A 27381-nucleotide genomic window follows, 5' to 3' on the forward strand; every position below is an offset into this window, starting at 1 on the left:
TTAACAGAAGCAGCAGCAGGAGAAGGGGCAGAAGAGGTTGGAAGATGAATGAAGATGAAGAGGGATGGAGGGAGAAGAAGAGGAAAAAAAGGAAAATCATGTACAACCTTAGTCCCTTGAGGTAAGAAATATAAGTACTTTAACATCCTGGGTGATTTGTAATGTTCTCTACACTCTTGTAACTTGCCTTTTTCTATTTAACATCTTTTTATGGGAGGCAGTGTAGGCAGTGACAGAAGTTGGCAGAAACTGCATCAGTAGTGGACAGGAGCATAAACTCCAGAACTAGAATGCCTGATTGACATCATGGCCCAGCTTCTCATCAGCTGTGTGACCTGGGCAGCCTACCCAACCTCTCTGTTACCCCAGTTCCCCATCCACAAAATGGAGATAATAATAGTAACTACTTCTTCATAGAGTCCATCATGAGGATTCAGCTGCTTAATATAGCTACTTACATCCACTTATAAAAGTGCCTGGCACAAAGTATACTCTATATCAAGGGGCAGTAAACTTTTTCAGTAAAGAACCAGATAGTAAAAACTTCAGGCCTTGCAGAATCGTATAGTTTCTATCACAACTCCTCAATATAGCCCAAAAGCAGTCATAAATTAATGAGCTGGGTTCCAATGAACCTTTATGAAGACTGTGCTTGAATTTCATATAATTTTCAGATCATGAAATATTCTTCTTTTGATGATGTCAACCATTAAAAATGTAAAAACCATTTTAGATGGGTAGTTGGCCAGTTCTCTGGGCCAAAGTTTACTGATCCCTGTTTTGTATGATTTGCAGACATTATTATGTCTCTTATATCTTTCTATGAATTATCTTTAATAGCTGCTTAGAACAATTATAGGTAATTGTTTGGATAACCTAAAATTTACTTAGTCCCCTATGATTAGAATTTAGGTTATTTCCAGTGTTCATTACTATAAGCCATTCTCCAATGATTATCCGTGCAAAATCTTTGTGCGCATTTATGATTAAACCTACATCTTAAACTGCATGTAGTGGTAGCTACCAAAATTGCTAGCAGTGCATCTAAAAAGAAACAGACTCTGAAGAAGTAGCCCTGAAAATAAATTTTGGATAGATACCGCAAATTTCAAACATGTTAAAGAAGGAGGTCTATAAGGAGAATATGTAGCCATACACATAGAACTTGCTCTGTACTACATATTAAGCTTTTTTATGCATATTAAATCAGTCTTCCAAACAGCCCTGAGACAGGTGCAATCATCATCGTCATCATCCCCAAGGTATAAAAGAGGAAACTGAGGCACAGAAAAGCTAAGTAACTTCCCCAAGGCCACACAGCTGCCTGATGGGTAGAGGCAGGATTCAAAACTGGTCTCTGCAGCACTCTAGCCATGTTCTTGAAGAAGATGCGGCACTGCTTCTCCACTAGAGACCCCTGGCAAGGGAGCACACCCAAGTACTCACTTTTAATGTACCCGTGGTCTTTGGAGCATGCTTGGCACACGCGAAAGACCTCACACTCTTAATAATCGGCACAAACTCTGTCCGTCAATGGAACAGTTGGGGTGGAAACTCTGAATGCCCAGGTAATATTCCCCTTTTGTCCTCCAACTCCTCCCCTGTACCTATTTTTAGTAAAGATTGATTGGGGCATACTTTCATCACCTGGCTTTTCAAATTAGGGGTCCCAAATCTGCCAAATTCACGTGGCAAATTAGGGTGGAGCTTCGCCTACAGAGGAGGCCTGGCGTTGCCACGGAAATGTAAATTTCAGATCAGTACCTTCTTCCGATGGAAGCAAAACAGTGGCTGGTGTCGAAGCCTCCCGCGTGGCCCCCCAGCAGCAGCAGGGCCGGCTCCCCAAGGGCCCCATCCCGCGTCCGCGACGGTGGGGACCAAACCGCCAGCTCCGCCGCCAGGCTCAGACTCCAGAGTTGCGCGCTCTCCCGGTCCTTCCGCTTTGTGCTCAGATGCGAGCGACTATCCCAGAAAGGAGTTATGCGACTTTGTGGGGAAATGATTCTAGTTTTCATTTCTTCTCCTGATTTTTCTCCCTCCTGGGACCCGACCGCTCGAGTTATCCCCATGAGGATGAACCACCTACGCCGCTGGCCCCAAGATGTTGCCCGCCCCTCACTCGTGCCCAAACAAGGGCAGAACCCAGAAGAAGAGAGGAAACCAGGAAAGAAAAAGCGGGTGTTTCAAATGGACCACGCTTGTGCCAACGCGGCAGCGGAGTTGGAAGAGCCGGGAGGGGAGCCCTGGCCGAGGCCGGGGACTCCGCCCGCCGGGGGGCGCCGGGACGCCGGGCGCGTGCGCGGTGCGGCCCCAACCCCAGCCGCAGCTGCCGCGATGCCTATTTTAGTCAAAGCCGCTGCGGGCGCCGGGACCCGGCACCGGCGGAGCAGCATCTCATCCCGGGATCGGCTGAGGTTTTCGCGTCGCGCGCCCGTCGGGTGGCCAAGTCTGTGTCCCCCTCAGCCGCCGCTGCTGCCCCAAACTTTGGCCAGCGCCGCCCGGGCTCCGCGCCAGGGACGAGCCAGGTAAGGAGCGGGAGGAACAGCTGCCTCGGGCTCCCCCAGGGCGCCCGGTTATTTGCAGGCTCGCGCTCTCTGGGCTAAATCGGGAAGTGAAAGTTGGATCCCGGCTCCGCAGGGAGCAACTTTGTCCTCCCGGGCGGTGGCTGCGGGATCTCCGTGCCCCGGACCACTGGGAACCCCGCCCTCCCCTCGCTGGCTGCGCCCTCGTGGGGATCGCTGTCCTTGGAAGCCGCCCTTCACCCGGGGTCTGGACAGCACGGCCACAAACCTTCAGATGTCAACTGCTGCCACTCGAGTCTGGCCATGCCAGCGTCCTCGGGTGCCCCGGCCCCATCGGGTGCCCGCTCCCGCGCTCTGCTGCCCGTAAGCCCTGGGTGAGCTCGGCCTCTCCACTCCCCGCAACGCTCCCAGGGCTCCCCACCCGCGAACCCAGTACCGCTCTTCCTCACCCCTTGTAGGGCCTCCGGGTCCCACGCGTAGGCAGCGCGCTGCCGGGCGCACCGTGTCGCCCGCCCTGGGCTGCCGCTGGGAATGCGAGGTGAGTCTGGGCGCTCACTGCACACCCCTTGGGCCCGAGAGCTTTGGACCAAGAACAGTTGATATGGCCGTTCCTCTTTGAGGAGCGAGGTGAGCCCGGCGCCTGGGGAGTGCAGATGGATAGGGGACCCACGATCCACCCGCGCCCTCTCTCCCTGGTTTCGGAGTCTTTGGGAAATCGATTTTCGGCCAGACAAGTCCCAGAAACTGCTGGCTTTTGAAGCAGGAGTAAGTGCGAAAAGACTTAGTAACACAATGCCCTTTACCATTCCGAAAATAAACAAAGGTTCAGTTAGGATTACGGAATGAATTGAGCCAGTCTAGGAGCACAACTTTTGCTCATTGTTGTTACCTTTTACATTTCTGCAGTTTGGTAAAGGATTAAGGTTAGTTTCACCATCTAGCTACTGAGCCCTGCACACACCTATTTGAAAACCAACAGATCAACAGGACTTTACTAGAATAGGGAATGTAAGAAATTAGATTCCAAGGAACTAATACAAGAAAGAAAATCTCTCTTGATTTAGTCAGACTTAATGTGAATGCTTATCATTCTACCAGTCTAACCTCTCTCCGTTAGACCCGTGCATTCTCTGCATAAGGATAATTCAGTGTAAGCCACATGAATCCATTACGTAGTGGTCAAAAGAAATTGAAACCAGCTAGATCCTATCAATATTTGTTGACAGTAGATCACTGGCATTTCAAAATAGACATATAGATAAGTATACACAGATAAATAGTAGACCTATAGATAAATAGTAGACATATAAACATACAAATAAAATGAATTATATAATATGTTAATAACTATATAGTGTATAGACTATGTATTTTAATAAGGTGTACTACATCAAAATATGTTATAAGATTAACTCACCTTTTAAAAATTCATGTTACTATGTCCTTGGTTCTTAGGCTAGTAGATCATAGTTTTCCTGTCATTTTTCTTGACCGTAAATTGGTACTTTTAGTTCCACGTGGAGAACTTTTAAAAGCCTGAAATTGAATTACAGTAGATTAGTTGGCAATGCAGGTATAATCATGTGGATGTGAGGGAGAATATGTATTAATTAACTATGTAAATCTCTATTAGAGCCACAGGCTATTAAAACTTGAAAAGGTTTCAATGACCATCTAGTCCAGTTGTCTCAATTCCCAGGAAGAAGCCCACCCCAAGAGCAGAAGTGACTTTCTCTTACTCAGGTTGGCTTTCCTGGAGCTTACAGTATAGAACCTGACTCTCAACCTGGGGAAGGCTTGGCACTGTCCTGCCTTTACTACTAGGCTTGGGGAGACTGAAAGGTAATTTCTAAAAGTGTTTGTCATTTTTGTGTACCTTGCATACGGCTTTCACCTCTGCCTCTGGCACTCTCTACAGAGACTAGGCTTGGATATACCTAGATGAATATGACAGTCTGCCTTGTAGGGAACATAGGGTACTTTGAGGAACAAATGGGACAATGGAAATGAAAATGCATTCTAAAATGCAGTAAAAATGGCAGTTAATTTTAGCTTATATGATACTAATGCATAGGCTGATGTTGTCATCATGAGTGATAGAGGACATTTAATATCATTCTCCCTCTTGAAAAAATTGTGAGATTAGTTCTGATTTGGTTCTTGAAAACAAACTTTGTATAAATTGTCTTAGTAAAATAATGATTCCACCATCCTAATAGGCTTATATTTTTATTGATTCAAACAGTTGGAAAGTAGAGGATTGAGAGGTACAAGCTATTGTATATAAAATAAGCTACAAGTATATATTGTCCAACAACACAGAACTATAGCCAATATTTTATGATAACTATAAATGGAGTATAACCTTTAAAAATTGTGAAAAAAATTGTGAATCACTGTATCATACACTTGTAACTTATATAATATTGTACATCAATACTTTAATTAAAATGTAGTTGAATTTTTATGATTTCTTTCCTTTTTTGCAGCAAATCAATATCTAAGTCAACTATTTCTCATATGTATGAACTGTTTTAGAATTACGAGATGAGATCTTTGACTTGTTCATTTACTGTTTGTAAATTTAGACATGCATGTTTTTCTATCTTAAGAGATGTGGAATTCTTTCACGTTAATGTATTAATAACATCCTTGAAAAATGGCCAACCTGATACCAATTGATTCTACCACCTGAAACCTTTACTTCAGTATGAGGAAAAAGAAAGAAATGAAAACATATGGCTTATTGTGTGAACTTATTGGAAGGAAATTCATATTTTTAAATGAAATGTTTAACATATTTTGGGTCTCCATTTGGAATTCTTACCCTGAAAAATTCACTTATTCTGTAAATCTACATAGTTTTTGTCAGGGACCAATTTGTGTAATTAATATAGAATTTTTAAAGTACCAGAGAAGACTGATCATATAGTCGTGAAGTAGTGCCATTTTGTGTTAAGGTTTATGTAAACATGTATAAAATGTATTTTCTTTGAAATATATTTGCTACTGATTCTAATATTAAATAGTCAAATGCATACTCATGACCCCTCCTACATAAAAAGAACCTGTAAGTTTACTACTTTTCAATTTGTGAGATGCTTCTAACTAGAATTTTTATGGGAAAGAAAGTAAATGTTTAAATTAGATGGTTAAAGGAGTAAACGTTAACTCTCTGTATATATAAATGACTATAGTAATATAGTTATTGTGTGTCTATGTTAATGTCTTCCTCACGGGGCACAGCCTTATCACGGCGAAGGGGCTGTGTAACTCAATGAAGCTATTAGCCATGCCATGCAGGGCCACTAAAGTTGACTAGTTCTATGAAGACCTACAACGCTTAGAACTAACACCAAACAAAGATGTCCTTTTCATCATAGGGGATTGGAATGCAAAAGTAGGAAGTCGAGGTATCTGGAATAACAGGCAAGTTTGGCCTTGGAATACTAAATGAAGCAGGGCAAAAGTTAACAGGGTTTTGTCAAGAGGACATGCTAGTCAGAACAACACCCTTTTCCAACAACCCAGGAGAGGACTCTACACATGGACATTACCAGATGGTCAATACCAAAATCAGACTGATTATGTTCTTTGCAGTCAAAGATGGAGATGCTGTATATTTCAGCAAAAACAAGACCTGGAGCTGACTGTGGCTCAGATCATGAGCTCCCTATTGCAAAATTCAGGCTTAAGTTGAAGAAAGTAGGCAAAACCACTAGGCCATTCAGGTATGACCTAAATCAGATCCCTTATGATTATACAGTGGAAGTGGCAAATAGAGTCAAGGAATTAGGTCTGGTAGACAGAGTGCCTGAAGAACTGTGGATGGAGGTTCATACCACTGTCCAGGAGGCAGGGACCAAAACCGTCCCAGAGAAAGAGAAATGCAGGATGGCAAAGTGGTATTCTGAGGAGGCTTTTCAAACAGCTGAGGAAAGAAGAGGAGCAAAAGGGAAAGGAGAAAGGGAAAGATATACCCAACTGAACGAACAGTTCCAGAGAATAGCAAAGCAAGATTAAAAAAAGCCTTCTTAAATGAACAATGCAGAGAAATAGAGGAAAACAGAATAAGAAAGATTAGAGATCTCTTCAAGAAAATTGGAGATATTAAGGGAACATTTCATGCAAGTTCAATTCAGTCACTCCAGTTGTGTCCAACTCTTTGTGACCCCATGGACTGCAGCTTGCCAGGCTTCTCTGTCCATCACCAACCCCTGGAGCTTGCTCAAACTCATGTCCATCGAGTCAGTTATGCCATCCAACCATCTCATCCTCTGTCGTCTCCTTCTCCTTCTGCCTTCAATCTTTCCCAGCATTAGGGTCTTTTCCAGTGAGTCAGTTCTTCACATCAGGTGGCCAAAGTGTTGGAGCTTCAGCTTCTGCATCAGTCCTTCCAATGAATAATCAGGACATGGAACAACAGACTGGTTCCAAATAGGAAAAGGAGTACATCAAGACTGTGTATTGTCACCCTGCTTATTTAACTTATATGCAGAGTACATCATGAGAAACACTGGGCTGGAAGAAGCACAAGCTGGAATCAAGATTGCCGGGAGAAATATCAATAACCTCAGATATGCAGATGACACCACCCTTATGGCAGAAAGTGAAGAAGAACTAAAGGGCCACTTGATGAAAGTGAAGGAGGAGAGTGAAAAAGTTGGCTTAAAGCTCAACATTCAGAAAACTAAGATCATGGCATCTGGTCCCATCACTCCATGGCAAATAGATGGGGAAACAGTGGAAACAGTGGCTGACTTTATTTTTTTGGGCTCCAAAATCACTGCAGATGGTGAGTGCAGCCATGAAATTAAAAGATGCTTACTCCTTGGAAGGAAAGTTATGACCAACCTAGACAGCATATTGAAAAGCAGAAACATTACTTTGTCAACAAAGGTCTGTCTAGTCAAGGCTGTGGTTTTTCTAGTAGTCATGTATGGATGTGAGAGTTGGACTATAAGGAAAGCTGAGCACCGAAGAACTGATGCTTTTGAACTGTGGTGTTGGAGAGGACTCTTGAGAGTCCCTTGGACTGCAAGGAGATCCAACCAGTCCATCCTAAAGGAAATCAGTCCTGAATATTTAGGTCACTCACCTAAAGCCAGATATCCTGGAATGTGACGTCAACTGGGTCTATACAAAGCATTACTACAAACAAAGCTAGTGGAGGTGACAGAATTTCAGCTGAGTTATTTAAGATCCTAAAAGATAGTGCTGTTTAAGTGCTCTACTCAATATTTCAGCAATTTTTGAAAACTCAGCAATGGCCACAGGACAGGTAAAGGTCAATTTTCATTCCAAACCCAAAGAAGGACATTGCTAAAGAATGTTTGGGCTTCCCTTGTGGCTCAGACAGTAAAGAATCCACCTGCAGTGCAGGAAACCTGGGTTTGATCCCTGGGTTGGGAATACCCCCTGGAGGAGGGCACGGTAACCTATTTCAGTGTTCTTGCCTGGAGAATCCCCATGCACAGAGGAGCCTGGTGGGCTACAGTCCATGGGGTTGCAAAGAGTCAGACACGGCTGAGTGACTAAGCACAGCACAGCAAAGAATGTTCAGACTGTTGTACAGTTGCATTCATTTCACATGTTTACAAGGTTATACTCAAAATTCTTCAAGCTAGGTTTCAGCAGTATGTGTACCAAGAACTTCTAGATATACAAGCTGGGTTTCAAAGAGGCAAAGGAACCAGAGATCAAATTGCCAACATTCACTGGAATCATGGAGAAAACAAGTGAGTTCCAGAAAAACATCTACTTTTGTTTCATTGACTACACTAAAGCCTTTGACTGTATGGATGACAACAAACTATGGAAAATTCTTCAAGAGATGGAAATACCAAACCATCTTCCCTGTCTCCTGAGAAACCTGTATGCAGCTGAAGAAGCAACAGTTAGAACCAGACATGGTTCAAATTTGGGAAAGGAATACAACAAAGCTGTATATTGTCACCCTGCTTATTTAACTTATATGCAAAGTACATCATATGAAATGCCAGGCTGTATGAATCACATGCTGGAATCAAGATCTACGGAGAAATATCAACAACCTTAGATATGCAGATGGTATGACTTTAATGGCAGAAAATATAGAGGAACTAAAGAGCCTCATGATGAGGGTGAAAGAGAAGAGTGAAAAAGCAGGCTTAAAATTCAGCATTCAAAAAACGAACATCATGGCATCTGGTTCCATAACTTCATGGCAAATAGAGGGGGGAAAAGTGGAAGCAGTGACAGATCTTATTTTCCTGGGCTCCAAAATCACTGCAGATGGTGACTGCAGCCATGAAATTAAAAGACGCTTGCTCCTTGGAAGGAAAGTTATGACCAACCTAGACAGTGCAGTAAAAAGCAGAGACATCACATTGCAGACAAAGGTCCATCTAGTCAAAGCTATGGTTTTTCCAGTAGTCACATGGATGTGAGAGTTGGTCCATGAAGAAGACTGAGCACCAAAGAATTGATGGTTTTGAATTGTGGTGCTGGAAAAGACTCCTCAGAGTCTTTTGGTCTGCAAGGAGATCAAAGCGGTCAATCTTCAAGGAAATCTACCCTGAATATTCATTGAAAGGACTGATACTGAAGCTGAAGCTCCAATACTTTGGCCACCTGATTGGAAGCACTGACTCACTGGAAAGACCCTGATGCTGGGAAAGATTGAAGGCAAAAGGAGAAGGGGGCAGTAGAGGATGAGCTGGTTAGACAGCATCACTGACTCAATGGACGTGAATTTGAGCAAAACCAGGAGATAGTGGAGGACAGAGGAGACTGGAGTGCTAGAGTGCAAGGGGTCACAAAGAGTCAGATGTGACTTAGCGACTGAACAACAAGATAATGTAGCACATACGTATGTATGCTATAGTGATTAACAACGGCATTAGTGGTAAAGAATCCACCTGCCAATGCAGGAGATGCAAAAAATGCAGGTTTGATCCCTAGGTCGGGAACATCCCCTGGAGTAGGAAATGTCATGCTACTCCCATTTTCTTGCCTGGAAAATTACATGGGCATAGGAGCCTGACAGGCTGCAGTCCATGGGGTTACAAAGAGTCAGACACGACTTAGCAACTAAACAACAAAACATCCTAAGCCTTCAAATAGTAAATAACAAGGTGTTAATTTTTCAAAGTATTAAAAAAACCCATTTTCTAGTTATTTTTCCTGTGTTTGGATTCAGTGTCTCTAGTGGCAGCATAGTGGAAAACTATATTAAATAACTTTTTAATTGCTGTGGTTTAGGAATATTGGTGATTGTTTATAGGCTAGTTAAATCCCGCCTTCCTCTCTACCCCACCAAGTATGTTTAGATACAAACATATTAATAGATAAATGTAGATATGTATAGGTATATACATCAGGGAATAGTTATGCACTATCCTAAGTATTTTATATATTTCATCATAAAGTCAGTGAAGTATTATCATCATTAACAGATAAGAAAATGGATACATTTAATATGTGACAGAGTGGGAATTTGAATTAGACAGTGAATTAGACAGTGGGTCTGTCTAATTCATAAGCACCAGACAAGTCTATTTACCAACATCTAGTTCACAGAAATAATTTTGGTATAGTATAATACCCATAGGGGTGGGTGATAAGATACAGCTGTCATTTTTTGACTGTCCTTTCGTTTTTTCATTTTTACAGGAATTTTCAAGATGAATTATACTAAGTCCAGCCCACTGGCAGAAGCAACTACAATAGGTTTTACACCTGAGTTAGAAAGAATCCTACCTGTGCCTTCCAATGAGACCACTTGTGAAAACTGGAGAGAGATACATCATCTAGTTTTTCATGTAGCAAATATTTTTTTCGCAATTGGATTGGTTATTCCAACTACACTTCACCTTCATATGATACTTCTTAGGGGGATGTTAGCTGTAGGTAAGATACTTAACTGATGTTATACAGAATTTTCCTATAACTTGCATCCGATGGGCTTTGTATTGGGGAGGGTCTATAGCATACCAAAAATACGAGCCTTCATTAGCAAATTAGCAGTACCTTGAGTAAGTTAGAACATAGGCCTTCACCCTTTTGTACTTTAGATAAAACTAACAACATGTTCATATGTTGTTTAGATTTTCCAGACATCAGAAATCCATTTGTGTGTAAGAGTGCAAACTTTGGAGCCAGACTCTGTTATTACAATCCTGGTTCCAGCACTTGCCAACTGTTATTAATAGTTGGGCAATAGTTGGGGCAATAACGTTTCTATAGCTCAGCTTCCCCAGGTGTCAAAGAAGGGTAAAAATAATACCACCTCCTGGGGTTTGAGAATTAGGTGAGTGTTTAGGAGTGTGTGTGTATGTGATATTTGACTTACAATAGTGCCTGGCATATAGTAAATACTCTATAGTTTTAACTATCATTATTTGAATAGGTGTTTACACAATAGTTCAAATAAAATTTTAGGGAGATACTCTGTTAACCCCGATGAAGCAAGTTAAATTAATCCATATCAAAATACTAAAACAGATGAATTTACCATTTTAGCCAGTGATTCTGAACAAGTTACTCTCTATGAGATTATGTCCCTGGTGATTCATTTATTCAGATGCATTTTTGAGCACCTGTAAAATGTCAGACAGAAAGTGAACAATGAAGTCTGCATCCTTGAGAAAGACACTCTTTGAGGGGCCAGAGAGAAACAGGTGGGCAGTCACACAGGACACACCAGATGCTGTGATGCAGGTGGGCATTCCAGTGCCAGGGAGAAACGGACAGGATGCCGGGCTCAGCAGGAGAGCAGACCAGAGTGCACTGCAGAGATGATGAACAGGATTCTTCTGAGTGTGCGTGTGTGGGGCATCCAGGTAAAAGGAGAGGAGGGGGAGATCCAGCACGTTGAGGGAGGATGAAAAGTAGCTCACTGTGCCTGAAATATACGAGAACGACAAGGAAGGGTCAAAGAAAGTGCTGGAAGGATGCCTGGAAGGTAGGGCTTCTGTGGCTGTTACTTCTGGGTCAGGTAGGAATTATAGCAGGAGAAACAGAGTATTGAGGCAAGAAATAAAACCACGCCCTATAAAAAACCAAAGCTAATTATGACTTTTAAGACAGAGCTTTGGAGGTGGAACAGACCAAGGGAGATCTGCAACACTATAGAAACAAAGCAACTGAGGCCTTGGAGAAATCAAATGCATCATCCAAGGTTAAGACCAGAGAAAACTAGCCAAACCAAGACTATAATTCAGGTCCTCCAGCTTCCCAGTCAGTCCTTCCATCTTGTAACCCTGTCTCCTTTAAGTAATCAAATTTTACATGTCTTCAGTATTTGCTACATAATATTATCGAAAGAACATTAAAATTTTTACACTTTGGGTTATTATTCAGGTGCTCCACATCATTTTAATGAAATTTTAAAATTGCAAGTGAGTAACTTTTTAAAAGTGGAAGATTTAGTTTTTCTGTGTGTATGTGCTGTTGATATATTTGTATTGATAACTGATATGGATAATTTTAAATTTAAAATATATACTGATTCTCCCATCATAAAACCAACCAAAAGAAACTGCAAATTTGCACAAGTCTTTTGGAAATATTTGGAAAACAGTCCTTTAATGTCATCAGAGTCTATAAAGCTTATTCCCTTAGCTCACTCTTGGGTCATCCACCCTAAGCAAGTAGTCATAAGAACAGATATATTTTTATATATAAAGTTGCTTTTATAAAAAATTACAGGGACTTCCCTGGTGGTGCAGTAACTACGACTCTGCACTCCCAATGCAAGGAGCTCGGGTTTGATCCCTGGTCAGGGAAATAGATCCTGCATGCCACAACTAAGACCTGATGCAGCCAAAATAAATATATTTTTTTTAACTACAGGCAAAATGTTTCACCTGTCCACCAGCAGGGAGATAGTTAAATAAATTATGGTTTATCAGTTACAATCAATAAAAACTATGTATATGAAGTGCTTTAATGAAATGAGAAAATCACTGCAATAAGTAAAAAAGTAAGTTTTAAATTGTGGATTCATTAGGTTTGCCATCAGTTAAAAACACAGAAAAACTGTGAGTCAGTATTAACTATCAACAGTAGCTATCTTTTAAGTAGTAGAATTATGAGGTTCTGTTCTCCTTTTAAAAATGATTTTTATACTTTACAAGTTTTCTGCAACAACATGTGGTTTGGTTTGGTTTGGTTTGGTTAATCAAACAAAAACCAAAATGTAACAAAGTGATATTTGACAGGTATTTCCAAGATGTGTTTGGTTTATTTTATATACAGAGGATGACAAATGTATTAAGCTACATGCTGAAGCTACAAGACAAGCTTATTAAGCTACAAGACATCTAACATGCCCACTTCGTTATAGGATGTGCCCTTTATGTCGTCTGGGCCACTCTCTACCGATGTGCCTTGGATATCATGATCTGGAACTCGGTGTTCCTGGGGATCAACATTTTGCATCTTTCATATCTTTTGTACAAGAAAAGACCGGTAATTACTAATAATTAATTAATAAGTAAGAGATTTTAAAGCTAATCAAGTACTTGTTCATATTTGAGAATGAGCCTCTAATATCCTTAGGCCCTTTAATATCATTTTTCTGAAGATGAGACTTTTTGTGTATATATGCCTGAAAATGAAATATTTGAATATCATGAAATTTGTTCCACAAATGAGTTTTTAAAGCATTTTTAATCATTAGGGCAATTTAGACATTAGAGAACATGACAGTATTCTCTCTTTTTAGTCATTTAAGTTCATTATTTCTTCTGCCTATTGATATTCAAATATCATTTGGTAATATCTTTGCCTAGTTGTAAAATTAAGTGCTCATAGACAACTTTCAGCAACACACTAATGATTTACAAATAGCTCATGTTATGTTTTATGCTAGTTTTTAAATGTAATAGCTTTTTTTCCCTATGTCCAAAATACTCATTTAAGGAGATCACCATTTTCAGTGAATTGTAATGAAAACAGTAATATTTAACTTTTTCTTTTCCACTCCAGTTTATCTTGCTGTGTTTCCTTGGTCATACCAAGAACAAATTGATGCTAACAGAAAAGGAAAATAGCATGACCTGTAGCAATCACTCCATAGCTGTTTGTTGACTGTTGACTGTCCAAAGCACATACAAATATTCAGTAGAGCAAAAGATAACATGCTTGCTCTAATCTTATGTTCAAGGCCAGACATACACATAGAAAACTATTAGAAACGACAATTCATAGGAAATTACAATTTCCCTGATACAGATTGACATGTGTCATAGACATTCCACTAGATTGTAACCTCCTCAAACATTGTAACCCACTCTGTTTTACTCACTGTGTTAGTCACTTTTCACTACTTTATGCTGTGTAACAGTCTGAAAGTCTTCGTGCCATATAACAGCAACAAGTTTTTTCTTCACTCACCTAATGTGTGGACTGTGGCAGCTGGGTACAGCTGCAATTCTTCATTTCTCCGCGTGTCCTCATTTCAGGATCTCTGCTGAAGCAGCAGGTTCTATTTGGACATGCATTGTCATGGCAGAGAGAAGCATATAAGAGAACAAAAGAAACACTTATTGTTTCTTAAAACTTCTGCTCAGGAGGAGCATATATCAATTCTGCTTGCCAGAGCAACTGACATGACCAAGCCTGATGATGTGGGAATAGGATGGGTTAAGAGGATATGCGATCCTCTTTCAGGGGTGGAAGTAGCCAGGAGCTGCAAACAATAGGATCATCTACCACACTTATTGTTGTGTTCCCTGTTCCTGCCAAGCATGGCTGGCACGTAATTGGTGCTCAAGAAAACCTTTGATAAGTAAATGCTTTCAAAGAGAGGAATTTAGAGGGCTTCATGGAAGAACTGGGACTTGAGCTAAGGCTGGCAGGATGAGCAGATTATGAATTTAAGTCAGTTTTTCAGTTCATATGATCATTATGCCACACTGGCTAGTGTGCATGCTGAAAGTGAGACAGATCTGTGAATTAATGAGACACTCATTACAAAAGCTCTGGAGTGGAGAGGTAGATGATAGTAATAATAAGGATTTCAGCTTCTCAATATCAGAACTTCCTAGAATCCCACATTCTGAACGAAAGATTCAGGAGTTGCCACCGAGGAAGTAAATCACTCAGTATCTGTGCTTTTGTTTCTTCTCGGGCTATAAGCCTATCTTTTTGAAAAATATAAATGCTAATTCTTCATTAAAACGAAACAGCAGGAAATAAGAGTGTCAGAAAGGCTACGGTGACATCTGAGCAGCCCTGATCTCCTGGGTCTGTAGCTTCATGGCATAGCTGCCACAGATTTCATTGAGATGGATGATCACTTGAACATCAAGGTTCATTTGCATGCAGTACAGCTTTCCCAGACTAATGCTGGGCACACGGATAGGCTTGACTTGGGCCTTGGATAGTCTGACAACATAGGCGACTGAGCCATTTGAATTTTGCATTCTTCACTTTGCTTTGGAATAAATACATGAGAAGTAGCAATTACAGCTAAGGATATTTGATTTCCTGTATTAACCCACTAGATAATAATTGCACATAAGTAAAACATTTAATGCATCAATCTTAATAAATTTGTTTCCAAGTTGATTCCTAATTTATGTACTTATTTCCTTGCTGTAATATTTCAAAGTTAGTGTAACTTCCTTCTGTGAAACAAAAATGTTCTCAAATGAAAAGCTTTTATTAATATGTTATTTCTAGAAAATGCTAAGATGGGCAAGGTAAATAGTGTGACAACAATCAGAACCGCCACGGCTGCTTGGTAGTGCATAGAAAGAGATGTAGTCAACAGTGCAGATCTTCACCATATGCTCTCAGAGTTCGGCTTAACTGCAAAAGTGCCCTTTTAGCATCTAGACTTACATCACCACTTACTCTCGGTGTCAGATTCCACTGACCAAAATATAGAAGGGCGATAGCATGTATTGCAGATCCGTTTATTCCCCAAACTCTATTTAGACCACAGTAGCTGATGTTTCGGGGTTGCTGCATGAGATGTGGCATTCGGTCACTGCTTCCTTTCAGGTAAAGATCGAAAAGGAACTCAGAAGCATCTACCGGCGATTGTTTGAACCCCTCCGTGTGTCTCCAGATTTGTTCAGAAGATTAACTGGACAGTTTTGCATGATCCAAACGTTGAAAAAGGGCGAGAGCTATGCTGTAGAGGATCTAACCTCAGTTGACGACCGTCTGAGTATTCTCCTGAAAGGAAAGTAAGTGCTCTATGGAAATCAAAATGCCTTGTTTGCCTGGAATCTTCTGGCCTCTGGGTAGGAAATGAATGAAAGGGAATGTTGCCAACTAATGGAGTAAGTGGTCATGGAGGTGAATTTTCATCTGGACAACTGCATTATAGAATGTTACAGAATAATGTGGTAAAGTTATGTAGGATTTATCTCCGTGAATCATGTTGCTATCAAGATTTTTACTTGTGAATAGTTTTCACCTTTTTAGTAAGTTTAAATGAGGCAGAACTGGAATAGGTTTAAATTGGATATTAAAATTTAAGAAGCTTATGCGTGTTTTAGAGGCAACTTGCTTATTTTTTTGAATATCACAAACATGCAACTTCTAGGAATATCGGTCTCCCCTGCAGTGTCTGTTCTTGCTCAGAAGTGTACCAGTTTGAATAATGAATTATATGGTCACTCCAGCTAGACACTGATGAAATTAGACATGTCTGCTTCAATATGGACACTTTTTTCCCCTTGTTGTTAGTGAAACTTATTTTGAAACTAATACTTGTGCCTCGGGAAGTACTTTTTAATGATGTCAGTCTCCTGTGGGGTCTTTAAGTTTTTACAAAATAAAAAACCCATAAGATTATGGAGATTTTAAAGCTTGTCATGATATGTGTGAATTATTATGCATTTATTAACACTAATTTCTGTTATCAGAATGAAGGTTTCCTATCGAGGACATTTTCTGCATAACATTTACCCCTGTGCCTTTATAGATTCTCCTGAATTTAGATCAACCCAGATGCACAAAGGTGAAAAATTCCAGGTATGTTTTGGCATGATTCTTAAGAAGATTGAAACTAGTTAATGTCATATTCAAAATCCAAAGGATATGGATGGAAAAGTGGCCATGATTTATTGAAAAAAGAGATTACCATATGGTGTATATAGTATGATCCCATTTTTGCAAAAATTTAAAAAAAATTTTTTTTGGCAGTCCTGCTTTTGTCTAGTTGCAGAGAATGGTAGTTCCTCTTCAGTGTGGTGTGTAGGCTTCTTGTTGAGGTGGCTTCTCTTGTGGCAAGGGCTTAGTTGCTTTGTAGCATGTGGGATCTTCCTGAACCAGGGATCAAACCTGTGTCCCCTGCACTGGCAGGCAGATTCCTAACTACTGGACCATCAGGGAAGTTCCTTGTAAAACTGAAAGTGGTGTGTATAGGTACACAAGAAGAGGTCTAGAAATATATATCCTGATTTAGTCATTATGTTAACACTTATTTCTGAATTGTAAGTTTGATTGTTTTGTTTTCTTCCTTTTTGTTTTGTTGAATTTTTCTGATTTTTCTACGTTTTCCATAGAGAACATCTAATGCTTTTGTTATGAAAAAAAAGGAAAAGGTCAGTTATGGATAATCAGTGTACTTAAAACATGTAATTGGTTACTTTTACTGGGGAAAAGCAAGAAACTGATTTTGCCCTAGAGAACCTATTTTGTTAATCCTCATGAAAAAAAAGTTAATCACTGTACTCTTTTAAATGTAATGAATATGTTTAACAGCAAAGAATGAAGTTCTTTACAGTTAGAATAATTTGAAGTACTCAGCCTGGTTCTTTTAGTATCTTTAAAAAAAAAAAGCTCCATTTGTGATACTTTGTTCTGATTCTTCCTGTAAATGTCCAGCTGTCCTATTTTATTCCCCTCAGTATTGTCAGGAAAGTAACCAAGAAAATGGAGAGTTTCCTTTAGTCTGAGCCTTTAGCTAAACAGCATTAAGGAAGTATCCTGAGAATACGGTTTTTTATGAGCAGGAGGGTAAATGTAAACATTTAGGTAGGAAATGGAGTAGAAGGGGATGCTACCACCTGTCGGAGGAAAAATCAGTGTTTCTTGATGACAAAGTCTTATCATTGAGTCTCATTTTGAGATGCCACACTCTTGGGGACGCCACATGGAGATACAAGGGGACATTCACAGACACTAGTTAAGTGGATTTACAATGGTTTCAGGCCTGCCCCACTCCTACCCTACCTGAGTAACCACACAATGTGTTAAAGTTATGTGCATTTACTAGAGGGTCTCATATAAATTTACTACCTGGCTGCAATGCTGTCCCCAGGCTTGCTGAGCTAAAGATACAGGAGGAAAAAGCAGATCCTACATCCTGCCTCCTCTAACTTACACACTCCCTTGGGTTTTTCTGGGGTCAGCTCTGCACGGAGGTTTATTCTTACAGTATCTTTAATCACCACCATCTACAAACTGGCCGGGGCCACTTCTTTCCTCTCTGCCTCTTTTCCTCTGACCTGCTTCCTATTTCTTCTTCCAAAGCCCAACATTTATCTGCTGCATCTATTTCTGTTTATAGTAGCAAGTGATTTTACACAATAACTGTTTCATAGGATCCTGAAGAGACCAGCATTTGGGGAAAGGTAGGGGACTGAACCTCCTGTGTTTCCAGCAGCCTGTAGCCCCTGGGACATAACGTGTACTGTCTTTAACACCGGACTACAAATTATATGTAATTAACAAACAAAGGACTTTCTACCACTCATCACAGTTCTTCTGCTTCTTCAGGACAGGGGATTGGGATTTGGCAATTGAGAAATAGTCCTCATGATTGATTTGCTTCTCATGTTTCTAAAAACATGACCAAACTCAAGGTACCCTAACGGGGTGAAAGATATTAGTTCAGCCTCCCCAAGCACTAGTCAGCTTTTCTCTGCACAGAGTCTGGTGTGGCTGATTGATCAATGGATAAAAACTGCTCTGGCACCATCAAGCCTAAGTCCCGTACAGTTGGAAAAGACTCCCATCAGAGTAAGCCCTCGGGAGAGATTCTGTTTTGATTGTTCACCAAATGTCCCTATTGGCGGATACTCAAGAGTAAAAATAGCTGGTGCACATCTGTGTAGGAGTATACTGCCTCTTCCTGAAGCGAGTTCCCAGATGAAAACCATCATGTGCTCCTAGGATCAGCTTTTCACTCTCTATGCCAAAGGCAGAGGACACTTGAAATTGTCAGTGGCCAGACTTCTGCACCCACACACCCTTTTACCTGCTAATTTCATTCTTCTCTAACTCTGGATGCTTGTAAGTGTTCTGACAAGGTGCTGCTTCCTTTGCATTTTTGTATCTTTAAATTCATTCTTTGGTAGGGGTGCTAGTGAATTCAACAGTAGGATGAAAGGAGGAAAGGAAGCCAGTAGAATTGGCGACTGTCCCTTGAGATCACACAGTGTGTTGTTCAGGAACATGCGGTAATTATGATGACGGGCAGATTGACGGAGCTGACACACCAACTCTAAACATCCAGCATCCCTTGGTGCTCTGCTAGGACTACCAGACCCAGGCTGCTTCTGAGAACTCTTGGGAGAATCTTGAGTATCAGTATCACAAAAGGCAGAAGTAGTGTTTTGTGTCTCATTTCTTCTTTGTACAGTCATTTCATCTCCAGTGAGCTTTGCCATTTTCATTTTTCTTTTGGGTTCTACCTCCCGCTGTTGCCTTCCCATAATCGATAGCACATCCTGTGCTGTGAAGCTTGAAAAACAAACCTTTATTGACTTTAAGAGAAAAAGAATGTCTTGGAGGCAGATGTCCAGGCTCTGGTGAAATAAAGGAACACTGAGTTTTAACTGCTTTTAAATAAAACCTTCTCTTAGTGTTAAGTAAATCTTTGGGTTAAGTTGCAAAGCAATTTAATCTGCCAGCCTTGGCTCTGTTGTGTTTCAGTGTGGATGAGAACTCAATAAAAATTAGTTGAATGGACCACTTCGGGGACATTTTCATGTGTGAAATGTTGTACAGTACGCAAAGAAAATAATAAATTCTCCCCTGAGGACAGTCAGTCAGTCATAATGTCAGACTGCCATTTCCCATGCTAGCACATTCAGCATTTCCCTCCAACACCCTGGTTCTTGATAAAGTCTTTTCATTAAGTGAGGGTGTAGGATTGGTTTGGGACTAATCCAGCACCTTGAGTAATTGCAGCAAACCTGGTTACAAATGCTTTGTCTAATTCTCTACTTGAGAGAAATTCTTTTGTGTCTTCCACTACTGTGTAGGCTTTTATTTCTTCTGTAAAATTCATAAGAACTCAAGCATGGCACTGCTGAGATACCCTAATAATCTAAAAAGCAAATGTACTTTATGGAAGCTTTAAGAATTCCTAGGTGCTTCAAAAAATTCCTCATTAAAGATATGTTTCACTTGGCTGCTGTCAACAGGAAATCATTAAGTAAACTGTCTATTTGATAGAAATGAAGCATTAGCTATCGAGTGAAATGACCTCAGTCAGTACGCTAACTACCTGCTTCCAACTAAATGCTTGCTCTTGTGGACTTGATAGACTCAACTTCCCAGGTGTCGCTAGTGGTTAAGAACCCTCCTATCAATGCAAGAGACATAAGACTCAGGTTCCATCCCTGGATTGGGAAGCTCCCCTGGAGGAGGGCATGGCAATCCACTCCAGTATTCTTGCCTGGATAATCCCATGGACAGAAGTGCCAGGGGGGCTATGGTCTGAAGGGTCACAAAGAGTTGGACACGACTGAAGTGACTTAGCACGCACGCATAGCTTATTATATGAATACTGTTACTACACTTAAATTGAATAATAATTTAAACAGGTTTAAAGTAGTTTTCAACCATTAATAAAAAATGATTGCCTAGTCCCATGTAAATCAATGAAGTTAGAATACACGCTCTCATGTACACAAAGTTAAACTCAAAATGGCTTAAGTACTTAAACATAAGGCATAACATTTATGGTAATAAAACTCTTAGAAGAGAACATAGACAAAACATTATCCGATATAAATCATACCAATGTTTTCTTAGGTCAGTCTCCTAAGGCAATAGAAATTAGAACAAAACAAAGAAATGGGGCCTAATCAAATTTACAAGCTTTTGCACAGCAAAGGAAACCATCAACAAAATGAAAAGACAACCTACAGAATGGGAGAAAATATTTGCAAACGATGTAGCTGACAAGGGCTTAATTTCCAAAATATACAAATAGCTCATACAACTTGACAACAACAAAAAGCCCAATGAAAAAATGAGCAGAAGACCTAAATAGACACCTCTGCAAAGAAGAAATACAGATGGCAAACAGGCATAAGAATAGATGCTCAACATCGCTAATTATTAGAGAAATGCAAATCAAAACTACAATGAGGTACCATCTCACACTGATCAGAATGGCCTGGAGAGGATGTGGAGAAAAAAGAACCCTCCTACACTGTTGGTGGGAATGTAAGTTGGTGCAGCCACCATAGAAAACCGTATGGAGGTTCCTCAGAAAACTAAATATAGAATTACCATATGATCCAGCAATCCCATTCCTGGGCATATGTCCATACAGAGCTATAAATCAAAAAGATACAAGCACCCCATTGTTCATTGCAGCTCTATTTACAATAGCTAAGACATAAAAGAAACCTAAATGTCCATCAACAGATGGATGGATCAAGACGTGGTACATACATATAATGGAATATTACTCAGTCATAAAAAAGAATGAAATAGCAACATAAATGGAACCAGTGATTATCGAACTAAGTAAAGTAAGTCAGAAAGACAAAGACAAATACCATATAATGTCACTTATGTGTGGAACCTAAAATATGACACAAATGAACCTATCTACAAAACAAACAGACTCACAGACATAGAAAACAGATTTATGGTTGCCATGGAGGAGGGAGTTAGGGGTGAAGCGGGAGTTTCAGGTTAGCAGATGTAAGGTATTAAGTATAGAATGGATAAACAGCAAGGCCCTACTGTATCGCACAGGGAACTATATTCAGTATCCTATGATAAAGAGTAATGGAGAGGAATATTAAAAAAGAATGTGTATATGTATAACTGAATCACTTTGCTTGACAGCAGAAGTTCAGTTCAGCTGCTCAGTCACGTCTGACCCTTTGCGACCCCATGGACTGCAGCACGCCAGGCCTCCCTGTCCATCACCAACTCCTGGAGTTTACTCAGACTCAGGTCCATTGAGTTGGTGATGCCATCCAACCATCTCATCCTCTGTCCTCCCCTTCTCCTCCTGCCTTCAATCTTTTCCAGCATCAGGGTCTTTTCAAATGAGTCAGTTCTTCCTATCAGCTGGCCAAAGTATTGGACTTTCAGCTTCAGCATCAGTCCTTCCAATGAATATTCAGGACTGATTTCCTTTAGGATGGACCGGCTGGATCTCCTTGCTGTCCAAGGGACCCTCAAGAGTCTTCTCCAACACCACAGTTCAAAAGCATCAATTCTTTGGTGCTCAGTTTTCTTTATAGTCCAACTCTCACGTCCATACATGACTACTGGAAAAACCATAGCCTTGACTAGATGGACCTTTGTTTGCAAAGTAATGTCTGTGCTTTTTAATATGCTGTCTAGGTTGGTCATAACTTTTCTTCAAAGGACCAAGTGTCTTTTGGAGCCCCCCCCCAAATAAAGTCTCACTGTTTCCCCATCTATATGCCATGGAGTGATGGGACCAGATGCCATGATTTTAGTTTTCTGAATGTTGAGTTTTAAGCCAACTTTTTCACTTTTCTCTTTCACTTTCATCAAGATGCTCTTTAGTTCTTCACTTTCTGCCATAAAGGTGGTGTCATCTGCATATCTGATATCATTTCTCCAGGCAATCTTGATTCCAGGTTGTGCTTCATCCAGTCCAACATTTGCTTGATGTACTCTGAGTTAAATAAGCAGGGTGACAATATACAACCTTGATATACTCCTTTCCTGATCTGATGCCACAAGGAACTGTATTCAACCTTATAATAACCTATAATGAAAAATAACCTGAAAAAGGAGATATATATATATATATGTATGTATGTATGTATGTATAAACAAATCCTTTTGCTATATACCTGAAACACCAAATCAACTAAACTTCAATTTTTGAAAATAGTTCTAAGCAATGGTTCTAAGCAAACTATAATATCATATTAAAAGTATTTTTGCCTCATGGAAAACTTGAGGTTATTAAAATTGTTGGAAAAAAGTTAAATGCATGTGCAATACATCACCTGTGCAATGGCTTCTTCTTTTCCTGCATGATTTCCAACTTCTCCTTTACTTCTTCCCCCACCGTGCATGAACTGTATCTTCCAAAGGCATGGATGACGTCTTTGCAGAATGAAGGGACTTCAACTCCCCTAACCCTTTCTTCAATGCTTGGGTGCAGGACTGGGTCATCCTGAGTGCCCCGTGCTCACCTTCTCTAAAAATATTCACTCCTCGAGAATATTATTCAGTCATCTTTTGTTAACATACCCATCTCCTACTGTTTCTGGGAACTCCTAAGGACAGGCTTCTATGTCTCTTGATCTTATACTTCTCTTCCTATAAATCTTTTTGTCCTTGGTCACATATCCTTACTTATTACCAGCTTCCTCCATTAGAATGTAGGATTTATGACACTATGTTCAGTTGTTCTTTACACAGAGGATTCTTGATGGCGAGTCAGCCTTGTGCTCACTTTACCAAATGGCTTTCTCGGTGATTGTCTTGATAACTCTAGTACATATAGGATTTCCCACCTGGTGGGAAAACATGTCTGGGCTGGAAGTCAGAAGCACTCACTCCACTGTTCATTAACATGTGTCCATATGTAAATTTTTTGGTGCTTATTTAGCATCTGGAAAATGAGGAAGAATGTTATCTGTCTTATCTCAAAAGCAGTTTTAAGGATCTGTTTACATGATAGATACAAAAGCATGTTAAATGTTTCAAAATACAATACATTCGTAAAGGAAGGGCATTATGTGTACCTGGAATTTCCTAGTCATTCTCTTCCATTTTCCCCTGTCCTGTGGTTTGTCAAAACACTTACTGCCACCTGAGGTTGTCACATTTATTATCAGCTTCCTCCATTAATGTAAGCATCACAGGGCAAGGATCTTGTCTTTCTTGTTCACCATGATAACCCCAGTGCCTTGAACTGGGTCTGGTGTAAACTACCAGCCTAACAATGTATGTTGAAAGAATAAATGAAATTTAGTGTTTTGTGGAACCACAGAGCTGCTGATGCGTTTCTTAAATGCCAATGTGTTTGGTTTGGCAGATTTATTATTTAATATAGTATTTTAATATTATTTAACATAATAAATAAGTACAGTTTTATTTTCCTGGGAACACTGACTGTTCTTTTGTAGTCAAAGAACTTACTCGTCTTTTGTAGTCAAACCCTCTGATTTACTGAGGATCAGATTTCAGCCACTGACACAAGGAGAGAAGCTGGGTTTTCTGTTTTCTCTCCTAGTAGAGAGAAAACCTATCTTGTCATCTGAAATACATTTAGTTTTCTGACTAACAAAGGGTAAAGAGCTCCTCTGGAAACATTTGCCCTGAGCCCAGATATGACTTCATGTCAATTTTGAAAACTTGTATTAATCTCCCGCTTGGAAAGTCATTGGGTTTAATGTTAAAGATAAAATACATAAATAAATAACTAAAAAAAAAGCTAAAAAAAAAAAAAGATATAAAAACACGTTGTGCCTTCAGTAGTATGTGTGTTCATCTCTTAACACCTTCATCAGTAAATCTGCAGCGAGCACCACGCTGTGTTGGAAGCCAGGCACTCAGTATGAAGATGCACAGCCCTGCCCTCAGGGTGCTCAGGAGAGAGAATGGACCGTGGATGAGCTGGAGTCCAGTGACAGGCATGCCATGTGAAGCTGATGGAAGGACCTGCGTGTGAGGAAGGGCGTCCTCACACTGAGCTCCTCGTTCTGGAGAGGGGATTTCTTTAAGGAACACTTGAGCTCTGCACGGTGCAATTAAAATGCTCGCCCACTTTCTTATGTAATGACACTGAGGGAAAGAGTGTGGTTTCCCAGTTCTGAGCTAGCTGGAGCATCTCTGTGTGTGTCCCCTTTGTGCTACCCTTGGTAGTTCACACACAAGAAATACCTATGACAGAAGGAACAAAAAAAGGACCCTTACTAGCCTTATTCATCAATGACCATCTGGGTAAAATCAACTCACATGAGTTCCTTTTTTCATTCTCCAGTATAATAATCCAGGTGTAAAGAAATATTTAGCCATATTGAATGGGACATCAGTCTAGTACACTCTAGCAGTGCTATTGACATGGAGGCCAGACTTCTATCACCAGAGCTCACAAAACAGAACAACAAAACTTGAAGACTTTATTTTCACTTAGTCTACAGATTGTGTGCTCAGCTGCTCTGGTCATGTCTGACTTCTTGCGACCTTATGGACCATAGCCCACCAGACTCCTCTGTCCATGCGGATTCTCCAGGCAAGAATGCTGGAGTGGGCTGCCATGCCCTCCTCCAGGGGATCTTCCCGACCCAGGGATTGAACCTGCGTGTCTTATGTCTCCTGCATTGCAGGCAGGTTCTTTACTGTACACTGGGAAGCCCAGTGTACAGACTGCTTGATTTTAAACATAATGTTATATTTATAGAAGCTTGTGTTTATGAGTCTTATTTTAACTAATATGATAAAACATTGCTATAATAATATCCACTAAATTATTCCACTCTTCCCTTGCCCCAAGTTACTGACATCATAATTCATATACATTTTTCTTTCTGTTTCTTTGGCAGGTCACCATTATTGCAGATGATAATTGCAGATTTTTATGCTGGTCAAGAGAAAGATTAACTTACTTTCTGGAATCAGAGCCTTTTCTGTATGAAATATTTAGGTATCTTATAGGAAAAGACATTACAAACAAGCTCTACTCATTGAATGATCCCACCTTAAACGATAAAGTACGTATTTTTCTGAGTCCTTTTACTTTGTTAAATACATATGTAGAGTGAGGTATCCCTCCTTTATGCAGTGTATAGTTTCCTGAATTTTCATTAACTAATCATGAATTAGTTCTATGTTAAATGAAGTGGGGATGCTTATAATTGAGAGACACTTCAGGGGATCATTTCTCAAGAATGAGGAAATACCATGTAATTACTATATTTCCCATGACCTAGTGAGGTGTCTGCGCATGTCAGACACATGTGTAGTGAGATGTGCTGTCCTCTTCATAAAATGTCTTTCAAGCAATCTAAAGAAAATGGTAAGTGAGCCAGAGGACTAAGGGTGATGTGTGTAGGCCAGGAAAGGCAGGGCAGACCGATAAATGCTGATCAACCCCAGCAAGCAGGAGGTTGGCATTTTAACCCCATGTCTTCCAGTCTTGCACATCCTACTGATCAGGTTCCTTTCCAGAAAGCCCATAAGCGACGAGAGGTATAGGAATGGAAGCCTGTGGCCATTCAGTTAGGCATTTCAGAGCTGTATGGATCTTCAACAATTTGCAATTTGATCTTCATTTCCCCACATTTGCTGAGAAAGAAGTTTAAGTGATTACAGAAGAGAACTTGCAAAACATTGTTTCCATAAGTACTGTCCCCCAGGGACTATGAGTATGGGTGTGGGCACTCTTCAAGTTATCTTGTCTAGGCAGTTATCAAATTAGGTTGGTGCTTAGCATTTTGCAGATTAATAAATAGTCCAGTGAGTATATTAAATTTTTATAATGTATTTGCAGTAATAGCTTATAATAAAAAATTATAGCTCCTCTTTATTTGGCACTATGTACCAACAGTTCCTTATTTCAAGGAAAAGTAAATGCTACTTACAGGAAAGCTATGATCTAAGCCCCATAGCGCTCAGAAATCTTAAAACTTTGCTTTACAGAAGATCAAAAAATTGGACCACCAGCTCAGCCTTTGCACTCAGTTGTCCATGCTGGAAATGAGGAACAGCATAGTCAGCTCCAGCGAAGACGAAGACGGCTTACACCAGTTTCTTCGGGGCACCTCCAGCGTATCCTCTCTTCGTAAGTTATCCCCACCCTGGGATTCTGATGGATGTTGCTAGAAAAGGACAAGTGACAACTTTGATCAGAAAAGTAACTTTTGGAGTTGAAATTATTTGACAACCTCAAGGTAACAATAAAAATAATCACTTTTTCTAGCTTTTTTTTTCTATTGCCCATCAGTTAAAATCTAACTCTGGAACTCTTATTTACATTTCAGAAGTTGTCCACTTGTTTTGCCATATACTTTTCTCAAACTATTGAGTGGAATAGTATGAAACAGTCTATACGGCTTTCTGGGCATGGTCTTCTTGTTTTCATGATTTTCGTGGAAACTACACCCAGTGTTTAAAATGGTAGGAAGCAACAGCTGGAGGTTAGTTATACTGCCAGCTGGTTATCTCAATGTAACCACCCAGAGTTAACAGGTGATCAGTTAACAGAACTTTCCCTAAGATGAAGGAGGCCACTCAGCTCCACTGTGAGTCACCTCATTCACACTCCCACCAAAAGGCAAGTTTTTCAAGATTCTGCTATAGCTTAGATTGCTTTAAAACATTTTAAATAGTACTAATGACACAGATGTTGAGGTTAATAAGATGAAACAATTATTTCAAGAGATGCTTAATGTTAATACTTAAAATTATTTTATAATAAGAATTATTCCAATAATGGTGGTGTAAGAATGTTGAACCAATTCATGGGAACTAGCAGACAGGCAGATTCTCTCACTGCATGAACCAAAAACTATTCATCTTTGCAATCATATGTAAAACCGAAGTAACTTTTAAGAACATCCATATACACATTCAACGATCCTAAACATGTATGTAAATGATCTTGTAACTTTGGATGCTTTAGAGAAAATGGATTAAGGATTCTAAGTATTGCACAGTATTGCTGGAATTG

General features: G+C 40.2%; 1 protein-coding gene across 3 annotated transcripts in view; it reads left to right on the plus strand.

Annotated features, from left to right (window-relative positions):
* The first annotated feature begins 2365 nt into the window (after positions 1 to 2365).
* BVES (blood vessel epicardial substance) overlaps positions 2366 to 27381 on the plus strand; it is a 45185-nt gene continuing 20169 nt past the window's right edge. Inside the window, exons 1-7 of one of the 3 annotated variants that reach the window (XM_043890184.1) lie at positions 2366 to 2525; positions 10176 to 10412; positions 12850 to 12974; positions 15516 to 15703; positions 16388 to 16496; positions 25256 to 25423; positions 26352 to 26493. In XM_043890184.1, coding sequence (XP_043746119.1) covers positions 10187 to 10412; positions 12850 to 12974; positions 15516 to 15703; positions 16388 to 16496; positions 25256 to 25423; positions 26352 to 26493 — 958 coding nt within the window. In that variant the 5' untranslated portion in view covers positions 2366 to 2525; positions 10176 to 10186. Of the gene's footprint in view, positions 2526 to 2921; positions 3061 to 4150; positions 4365 to 10175; positions 10413 to 12849; positions 12975 to 15515; positions 15704 to 16387; positions 16497 to 25255; positions 25424 to 26351; positions 26494 to 27381 lie in introns of those variants that run through there. The other 2 variants (XM_043890183.1, XM_043890186.1) reach the window with 2 other exon arrangements.

The sequence above is a fragment of the Cervus elaphus genome, chromosome 28, assembly GCF_910594005.1.
Source record: "Cervus elaphus chromosome 28, mCerEla1.1, whole genome shotgun sequence".
NCBI lineage: Eukaryota > Metazoa > Chordata > Mammalia > Artiodactyla > Cervidae > Cervus > Cervus elaphus.